Here is a 10,230-nt window from a genome sequence, read left to right on the forward strand (position 1 = left end):
TAATGATTGTGTGTCTGGAGCAACTTTTGTCAAGAGATTTGCAAATTCTCTTGAGGTTGCTGGATCAGTAGGGCGTTGCGCCCCTACTGACCCCGTCCATTTTTTGGCGGTCCGCCTCGCTGTTGCGATTTCGCAACAACGTCGGACCCGCGACCGTTGCCCTTTTTGGCATACGGTCCAAAATTACGTTCAGTACCTTTCGGTGCTGGGCGTGGGGCACTACACTCATGAGCGTAGTGTCCTAATTTTTGGCAGCGATGGCATTTCTGCAATCGCTTATTGCTCGAAAAGCGAGGTCTCTCGCTTTCGACGTAAGAGAGGTACATGGGTTCTGGACCTCCTAACTCGTGTCGTCTTGGAGGACGATACGATGACGAACTAGCATGAGCCTGTCTCAAGCTAAAGTCCTCCTGTTCCGCAACGGATATTGCTTCTTTAAGCGTATCCAGCTCCAAGCGGAGCACGTAGGTCTTTACGGGAGCATCCGCAAGACCTTGCATGAACACCGTAATCAACGTGTGTTCATGAACTGGGTTATTTTAAACAACTCGCTAAGAGTCGTATGTGCTGGGCATATGCGTGAACATCACGCTTGCGTTGCTTGATTTTCAGAAGCTCTGAACGATGTCTGAACTCAGCCCTTGGTGGTTCAAACGTCTCTTTGAGCCGGGCTTTAAAAGCCTCTAGCGACCCAAAGACGTATAGGTCGCGCAACTTAAGGCCCAATGGCCAAGTTTTGGCACGACCTGCCAAATTTGATTGAGTGAATGCGACCTGCATTTGCTCGTCGACGATGTGACGTGCCCTTATGGCATTGTCAAACTCGACAACCCATCTCAAGAGGGAGTCTTCTTCGACTCCCCTATACTTAAATATGTCAATCTTCAAGGTTTCGGGACGACGCGTGTGCGTCATCCCAGGTACAGGGGTCTGTACCTGTTGTAGCCTCAACAGTTCTGCCTGTTGAGAGACTTGCTGATTTAGCAAAACTAGCTTCTCCTTCATCTCGTCAAGTTCATGTTGTATGAACTTGGCGATGGCTGAAAGGAGGGCATCTCTGTCCAATTGGACAGCATTCTCAAGATGGCATCGTTTCCTACGGTCGAACTCATTCGTTCGACCGCACTCCTTTCTATGTCACTTAGAAAGGAGTAGCTTTTACGCGAAACGTGATGAGTATTCCCGTCATTATCTAACATGTCCATGTTGGATGAAGGAAATGTGGTCCTTGACGTACTACAAAGAACTACCAAGTGTAACGGGGCACTACGACTTGTACTGCTTCTGTACAAGTCCACTTCGCACTGCTTCAGTTGCGAGTGGTGCCTTACGTTATTTCACGTACACTAGTACGTGCAGAGGAAGATTTCCCTCGAAGGCAACTAGCTTATAGAGTGTTAAGTGAAAACTGTATTGATATAATCAAGTATCTCTTCTTTCTATCTGTTAATGCTAACTTAATTATACACTAATACTAAATATGCAATTGAAATCTTATATGTCTCTCTCTTTTGTTTACATCTACAGTTGATTAGTTAGCGGGATAAATAGATATAATGGCCTATACCTATTTATCAATAAGATTTCTGAACATTACTATTTGAAGCAATATCCTCCAAATATTATCTACCTTTTAGATAATATATTACTTAACAATTTTTAAGTGTTAATTTCATGTAACGATACACCCCGTTACATTACCCTTGCTATTGAAATAGATTTTTGCCGCCGGATATAAATCCGGCGGCGACTACCATTTGTTACCCATAATAAATGGGATTTAAGTAACAAACTATTTTAAGATTAGACAAAAGGGTATTTTACCCATGAAGTAAATGTACCACAACAACGGCCCCATTACATGATCCGTGCCTTGCATGTATTAACACTTGTTCACAACGCCTTTTATGTTTTTTTGCTCTTAACATTGTAAATCAATTTCATGTAGTCAAGTTTGCATGCATATGCAGTTTTCAGAAGCATAAAGGAAGCTTCATCGAATTAATCCATGCATCAAATCGCTGCAAATCGGAATTAGAGCACCAAGAAACAACAGGAATTTTGCTCAAATAATTCTTCGTATCGTAAAATTAACGCAGCTATTTTACAAATTTAGGATCTTGCTGCCTCATCTCTTTCGTTAAGTTTTATTACCACCCACCTAATCGTCAACTCGTCGTCTTTATTATGTTTCCCACGACATTCCATTCCACAGGTTTCGTACCTAATAGGACGTTCCCAAATTTGGTTGGTCGAGAAGCTCCTGGAGCTCCTGGGGCATGGCCTCCTGATAGCGGCCATTCTTCATCCCGAAGCTTTTCCTGCATCCTCTATAAACACCATGGGCGCTCCACCTCCAGCTGGCGAAGAAAAGGTCGTCATTTTGCGTACGGTGGGCGGCGAGGTTGCTCCTGCTTCGGCGCTCGCTCCAAAGGTTGGTCCGCTTGGTCTGTCCCCCAAGAAGATTGGGGAGGACATTTGCAAGGCGACGCAGGACTGGAAAGGACTAAATGTGACGGTCAAGCTTACAATTATCAATCGTCAAGCCACGGTCACGCTCATTCCCAGCGCTTCGTCGCTGCTGGTGAAAGAGCTCAAAGAGCCCCCGCGGGACCGCAAGAAAGTCAAGAACATCAAACACGATGGGAATTTATCACTGGATCAGGTGATTGCCGTGGCCCGCATCATGCGTGAGCGCTCGATGGCTCGCCATTTGGCCGGCACGGTTAAGGAAATCCTGGGCACGGCCTCTTCGCTTGGCTGTACCGTCAATGGCGAGGCCCCGACGGAGATCCAGCGCCTAATTACGGAAGGCGAGCTCGATATTCCAGAGAACTAAGCGTGTTTTTCTACAGCAGTGGCTTGTGCAAAGTGCTGGCAATTTGTAGAACACGTGGGTATTGATTGAGTAGCGTGAAGGCAGTGGATACTACCAATATGACTGGGAAGTTTTTGCCAAGCGACTAAGTTGGTGGTTTTCTTTTTTTTTTGCAATTGTGGTTTTGTGTTGTTTTGGATAAGGTCGTGGCAAGTATTGTGACGGTACGTGATGTTGCTCGATGAGTTGGTGATTTTTGAATGGATTGTATGTATGGTTTGTGTTGCCGATGATCGCCAATTCAATATACTTTAATATACTCTGATCCAGAATGAGGACAAAGTACAACAGTTGAGGCTTAACGCAAACTAATGCATTTTTGGGTTTGTCAAAGACTCTAGAAGTATATTGGTTCTTAAGTCTTGATGTAAATAGTAATGTTTTAGTTACAAGATGGCTACACCGTTCTAGCAACGAAGTCTCGGCCAATGTATTACAGATTTGTGAGCGTAACTCAAACGTGAATTTGCCGCTGCATTTTTTAAGGCATAGCAAATTTGGGATTCTGTGCTGCCAATCCGAATTTCATAGAGAAGATGGCAATTTATTGCATGGAGCAGCCACTCGTGTCAAATTCTTATGACGTAGAAGGGGGGAAGAATTGATAGTTTATTAAAACCTCCTAAATGTTTTGTAAACCAGTAATCCTCCCCTCTAATTTGCGATTGAGAGATTTAAAATGTGACATATACGCGAGAACTTTGTGCTTTTCAATTGTGGTGCACCCGGGATGAGGTAATTTATAATGAGCACCTGAGCAAATGCCGCAGATATCTGCTTTATTTTGTCGCGCTTTTGCCCCTGTCTCGCTAGGCTCTAAATAGAAGCTTTTTTTTAAATATGCTGGCAGTGTTTCAAAAAAAAAGATTCAGAAGGTCATAAGATTCGAGAAAACAAAAATCTGCTGTTTACAAAACGCGTCACCGACCACACTGCATTCTTCTGGTGACAGAAGGCAAGACATAATCGCTCTGAATACTTAATCGGGAATCTGCTCGAACCACGTCGTCTCGCTCTCTGTTGAAGCCGTATGGAGACTAGCTCCGTCGTTCCTAACAACATCGAGCATCGCAATTTACTCGAGATTCCCGTCGATAGCGATGCTGAAAGTATCAAGCAACGAGTGAGCACAGCCACGTCCCATTCGATGCAAAATTCGAATCTCATTCGAACAGAGGAAGCCGAGAAACCATCGCCGGGCTCGTCTTTGACCATTCGCACAGTCGCCTATGCACTTGCGAGTTGCATCGTCTTGATCACAGTCTATAGCTTTCACATGTACCATCGTTTTCACATAAAGAACGCTTACTATGTGTGGTGGTGTGGCTGGCTCACGGCGATTGCCACTGGTCTCGGTGCGCTACCATTCTACTGGATTAAAGACATGGACAAAGTATGGCTTGGTATATGCAATGGCCTCGCCGCTGGGATGATGATTGCGGCCACGGGCTGTCTATTCTACGAAGGATGGTACCTCCCCCAAGCAACGGCGTACTCCGTGTCCGTGAGTTACCGTCTCCTCTTAGGTGCGTTTCTGGGGGTACTCTTTATTAAGTTTACAAAAGTCTTTTTGGAAGATTATGACAATGTGTCCGTCTGCGGCCTTACGGGTCTCGATGCACGGAAAGCGCTATTAATTATGGCAGTGATGACGCTCCACTCCGTATCGGAAGGCATTGGGGTTGGCGTGTCCTTTGGTGGGGAAGGCGGCACTCGTCGTGGCCATATAGTCACGATGACAATGGCAATCCACAACATTCCTGAAGGTGTTGCCATTAGTCTATCGCTCGTGCCTCGCGGATTAAGTGTATTTTATGCTGTTTTATGGTGTATCTTATCGAGTGCCCCACAACCAATTTTTGCAGTTCCGGCCTTTCTATTCGTCGAGCAATGGCTTCCAATTTTGCCATGTGGTCTTGGTTTTGCGGGAGGTGCGATGGCGTATGTGGCCGTTCAAGAACTGTTGCCAGAGTCGCTCGAGGACACGAAATCGGTACAAACGACTATCTCCGCTACCGCATTTGCGTTTATTGCATTTCTGACAATCCAGATCACCCTTAGTGGATCGATTTGATGGCAGCAAGTTGGTGGGAAATACATGTGAATCGAATAGATTATTTAGCATAGAATTTTAAAAATTCTTAACAAAGTCCGATATGTGGTTGTCAATTGCCAGATTTATTAATAAGGCCAAGAAAAACAATCCGATGATGAAGAAGCCATTTTCCTAGTCATTTGTTTCTATTAGAGCTCGAGGTCTAGCTGATATTTTTAACAAAATTTTCCGTTTTTTCTCAAAAACACAAATTATTTTTTTCAAGTCGAGATATTTAGCCCTGTGCGTTAATCGAAATGGGGTGCCGTAAACATTTTCATTTTAGTATTTAAGAATTATTATATATTTTTTTAAGAGAGAGAATGGGTCATCAGCAAACGATGAGAAAAAGCCGAGCTGCTCATGGAATAGATCTTTGTCTCGCTTTAAACTCCTGTCAATTACAATAGACATGTCTTGTAATATTGATTCAAGCGAAGAAAATGATTCGTTTGGAAAAGGTGCCAGATTTCACATCATTTTTCCGGAAGAAGAAAAAAAACTATCTGAAATGTGAAAAATTAGCATATGATACGAAATTGTTACTAATTCTGGCGCAAATTTCATCGTTCGTGGAATTGCAACATCAAAGGTGCCGACAAAACAGGGGCATGGAAACACATGTCTCCCGTTTGCTTCATCGCGACATCCGCGTCAAAACGATCCCCCCACCACGTTTGGGCGTTCAAAACATTGCATTGAGTCTGCGTCTCCCCGTCCATGGGAGACGGTAACGACTGAGGATCACTCCCTTCGTCGTCCGTTTCATTTGTTGCAATGCTTTTGACAGTCTTGGCAACATCCTGGCCACTCGTTTTGACATTCATTTGTTCGACACAATCCAGAAACAAATCCGCCGAATTGCTCCTTTCCCGTCCTAAAGAAGTTTGTTGTCGTAAAATGGCCACTCGTGACTTGCCACTCCAACGCGCGTGGTCCTTATAAGCAGGTGCCGTCGAGGGACTTTCGTTGCTCCTTATGGGGGACGGCCAGGCTCTGTCCGGAATGCGAAGTCCCACAAGTCCTTTCCACGCCGACAGATGGTTTTGCAACGACGGACCTGGGTGCGGCAACGTGGCCTCCAAGTGGACCCTTTTCCTTCGAGGAGATGGACCAACGTCAAGCAAAGAGGACCGAAAGACACTCGGAGGCGAAGAACGCGGTATTGTTGGCAGGGATAGGGTCAAAGAACGATGCGATAAGCGTAAAGGGGACAATACAATCGGAAACCCCACCCCGCATGCGTGAATCGGGGAGCTCACGGATAAGGGGGATGGCAATCTCATGGCAAAAGGTGTGGCACATGCACTCTCGCCACTCAGTTGCCCAAGTTCACATCCATTTGTGTGTGTCCATCGATTGGCCGCCATTCTGTCGTCATGATTTTGGTTTTCGTCCATTTTTGCAGCTTGGCGGCACCGGCGTCGGTACGTCGAGTACCAGTGATTTTTAATGGCATTGTCCGTTCGACCTGGCAAGAGTTTGGCAATCTCAGCCCATCGATTGCCTAGTCGTGCTTGCGCTTGTAAAATAAGTTGTGTCTCGTCCGAATGCCACGGGGACTTGTTGATCTTGGAATCGAGGTAGTTAAGCCATCGTGTGCGGCACTGCTTCGGGGTACGGCCAGGGAGTCGAGTTGCAATCTTTGCCCAGCGTTTCGTGCCATATTCTTGCACAAAACGGACAATCTCGGCATCGGCTTCCGGGGTCCATGGACGACGTTTCTCCACGCTATGGTTGCAACATAAACTTGGCACGTGGTCTTTAGGTAAACTGGGCAAATTGGCCATGTTGTCGTTAAGTACTCGAGCTGTTGCACTATCGCATCGGAGGGTTGAAGAATGCGACGATGCCTTTGCTTTCAATAGGTTGACAAGAAAAATGGAAACGGACGGCAGTGGCTGCGAGCCCCAGTTGCTTCTAACGGTCAGTCGAGAGAAAAACGAACCTTTGACGCAATAAAAAAGAAGGACAAGAGGATGGCAACAAGGGGCCAAAGTGCCGCGTCAGAAAGCGTAACGCACGCGGAGTTGGCCCGTCGCATGGCAGCTGGCAGTGGCGACAGAAGACCGTTAAATTTCTGGAAAAACTTGCCAACCCACTAGCGAGCGTAAAGATAACGATTGGATTCTTTCTTTAAATATATAAAGGCAGGAAAAAAAAAGGATCCCACGGATTTGCCTTGATCTTTTGCCACTCTTGTGAATTTTAGAGGTTGCTTTTTAAACACTTAACCGGCTCTCGAAGCTTGCCGTTTCGTCTTGGGAGACGCGGTGGGTCTGTTAAAGTATACCGTAAAGTTGACAAAGCACGGAACGAGCGAGTAGCGCGCGACGTCGGAAGCAGTTGCGAGAAACTTTTGAGCCATTTGCGGTAACGAGTGTCTGCATTGGCACTTGAGTATCGAGCGACCATCAAAACTCGAGGTAAAATCGGCAATACGGACCTTGAATGTCGAATGGCCTTCGTGGAAAATAAATCATTTCGTCTGGAGACAGGCTAGAAAAAAGGTGGTTTAGACGTTTCGGGCATGATTTTCACTGACCTTACTGTTTCCCTTATAAAGAGGTTCCTTTAATGGCACCACGTTGGGCTTTTTAAATTCGTACATTACAATAATTAATACGTTGGCTCAGTAATTATTACTTCTTGCAGCTGCAACTTAAATGTAGACAACTTTCAATCATTTATGACTGAAAAAGCGCGTAGTTCTTGGGTGCATCATCTCGACATCATATTTTTGAACGCCCAGATACGTTGCGACAAACACAGAGGGAACGCGAACCACGCATGCGGTATAAGAGTAAAAGAGTACGTGTTATAGATTATGATCCGTCCGTTAATCACGCAATATAAACCATCACACACTCTTCAATCTGCAGTGAATAGGTAGGGGAGTATAAACAAAACAGGCACTCGCTGGCGTGAGCCAGCATCTTTCGAACGACGGACACAAAGCCGTCACGAAGCCCCCCTCCCGATGGGGGAGGGGAAGGGCCAACCTCAGTCGGCCGTACCCCTGGAAAGTGATGGTAGTATAGCACTGCCTTCGGCACCAGTCACGGGGGAATGTAGGCCGAGCATCCCGCCGGATTCGACCGGCCACCTCGCACCAACCGTTGCCACGGAGGCAGATGGGGAATGCGGATTTAATCCTTATGATGACGCTAGAAAAACTCTCACCTAAAGCGTGCCGTGTCGACCAGATCCCCGCCACAAGATATGTCATCTCATGCACGTATCCCGGCTCCTATTGTTTCCTCCGGAGCTTCGCCACCCGATGGAGCGGAGAATCTGCCGTCGGATCCGTCGCGAAGCCCGACACCTGGCCAATCGACTCAATCCGGAGTGTCGGCTTCCAACACCTCGCCTTCTCAGGCGTCCCCCCGAGGCATGTTCGATGCCCTAGTCGACGAGATGAAGGCATCGTCCGGGCCGGGGTACGTCGATCTATGGCGTCAGACCATTCAGGAGCTGTTTGAACACGTATTTTCTCGGCTTCCGGTTAGATTGGAAGCTCTGCCGCAAGAGCAGCAACGCTTTCCAAAGCTAAAGGGTCCGGAGTTGGACGGTCTCCTCGATTTATTTCGGCAGTGTTTTGTCCGGAGTTCCGGCACATATACCGATTGGACGAGACTTGCTACCAAGATAGGCAAAGATATTCTGCTTACCAAGTGGACCTTCAAAGAGATTATTCGAAAACTAGCCAGCCAACATAAGTGGGCCACGGCACCGGTCCCCGACCTATGGGCGCGGGCGGTGCGCCAAGGAGCACAGCCAGTCCAGGAAGGGCAGCAGGGGCACGCGTCTATTGCCTATGATGATTTTATGTTCGACCCAGCGAAATATTCCACGGCAGAGGCCTCTAAGCTTAAAGACATTTGTACCGCCCGTCTCGGCCCTGCTCGCGCTCATCGCTTACGTGAGGGCACAGACGACGAATGGCGAGTCATTGTGGGCATAGCTGAAGGACATATTGCGTGTCGTCGGATGCCAGACTTTCTACGATCCGTCTTCGACAGTGGGAAACGTCTTCGGCTCTACAGCACCATCCAGGCGCAGGTCGAAGGACAACTGGTTCTTACTATTGGTAGAGGGCGTTACATCCCGATCTGCCGACAGACTTCTAATGGTATCACGGCGATGATACTCGAATCCGCGGAGCTTCTGCGGGTCAATCTGACGGATCTCCATCGCTTCCTCGGATTAACCAAGGCCATCAGCTATAGTCGCTCTTCCCGGACGATTCATTTCTACTTTTTCTCGAGGGAGACAGCAAATAGTCTGCAGGATGTTCGAATACCCTTTCAGGGACGAGTGTACACGTTAGAAAACGCTCATCAGCCGGTGCGGGGGCAGTTTGGCAGAATCAGCGAGGCCCCGATGGTCGTTCGGGCCATTCAGGTCGGAAAGTCCTGTCTTAGACACCGTCATTTCTCGGATCGGTTTGGCAGACGCAAGAGTGTTGAGAGACCATGCGGATGATGACATAACTGACGATTTTGTAGATCATTTCACATATATGAACGAGCCAGCCGAATTGATCGATTCTATGGCCCTGCTATTTGGGTGAACAGAGTTCAGTGGGTAGAGACGCGTGTCCCTTTTCACCATTCGGATCATCAGGAGGTGGTCCTGTGTTTAAGGGATACGAGCAGGCCTCGTCGACATTTACGGTGTCGAGCAGTGGCTTACCCTACTCAATCATCCCGTCCCGCCCAAGTGATCGACGAATTTGTCAAGGATATGGATGGCATGGCTATTGGTCAAGCTGCATCTACGCTTACTTGGGACATTGAGGTGGACGCTGCATCTGCCGTGTAAGCAAGCGGGTGAAGCAGCGCCGTGCACGGCTCCGCCATAACTCAAAGCACCGCACATAAAGGCAATTGTTCAATCGGCCACAATGGATTTCAAGCAACATAGAAGACTTACGGCAGGAGCATCTGTACGGCTAGGCCAAAACCTCGTCAGATCGACAGACCGGTTACGATGGATATACAACCGAGTGTCCGATTGGGAACGTGACCAACACGTCACAACCATACTACAACAGCACGGTCCAGCAATCACCAGAAACATGTCCATAGTGGACAAATTCGCTTCTAAATGGACGCCAGTATTCGGTGTCATTCATCGAAAACAGCCTCTTCACGGCTTAAACGCGGCCATTCAGCAATTCGTACACATTCCGACAGAGCGAGTTATTTCGAAGGCAGCCAACGCGGCTCTCTTAGCTGAATTTTCTGAAGCCGAG

At 47.4% G+C, this 10,230-nt stretch overlaps 3 protein-coding genes across 3 annotated transcripts; 2 read left to right on the forward strand and 1 right to left on the reverse strand.

The window, feature by feature from the left end:
* Positions 1–2,341: 2,341 nt before the first annotated feature.
* CCR75_002732 (uncharacterized protein) lies at positions 2,342–2,839 on the forward strand (the record flags this gene model as incomplete). Its single annotated transcript, XM_067960829.1, has 1 exon — positions 2,342–2,839. One exon carries the CDS (start codon positions 2,342–2,344, stop codon positions 2,837–2,839), a length of 498 nt encoding a protein of 165 aa, XP_067815842.1.
* Positions 2,840–3,908: 1,069 nt separating this feature from the next.
* On the forward strand, positions 3,909–4,952 carry CCR75_002731 (uncharacterized protein; the record flags this gene model as incomplete). The annotated part of the gene is made up of 1 exon (XM_067960828.1): positions 3,909–4,952. One exon carries the CDS (start codon positions 3,909–3,911, stop codon positions 4,950–4,952), a length of 1,044 nt encoding a protein of 347 aa, XP_067815843.1.
* A 584-nt stretch (positions 4,953–5,536) lies between these two features.
* CCR75_002730 (uncharacterized protein) lies at positions 5,537–6,763 on the reverse strand (the record flags this gene model as incomplete). The annotated part of the gene is made up of 1 exon (XM_067960827.1): positions 5,537–6,763. The coding sequence occupies one exon, from the start codon at positions 6,761–6,763 to the stop codon at positions 5,537–5,539; it is 1,227 nt and encodes a 408-aa protein (XP_067815844.1).
* Positions 6,764–10,230: the final 3,467 nt, after the last annotated feature.

Source organism: Bremia lactucae, assembly GCF_004359215.1.
Source record: "Bremia lactucae strain SF5 chromosome Unknown BlacSF5_NotPlaced_183_SHOA01000117.1_1171385bp, whole genome shotgun sequence".
NCBI lineage: Eukaryota > Oomycota > Peronosporomycetes > Peronosporales > Peronosporaceae > Bremia > Bremia lactucae.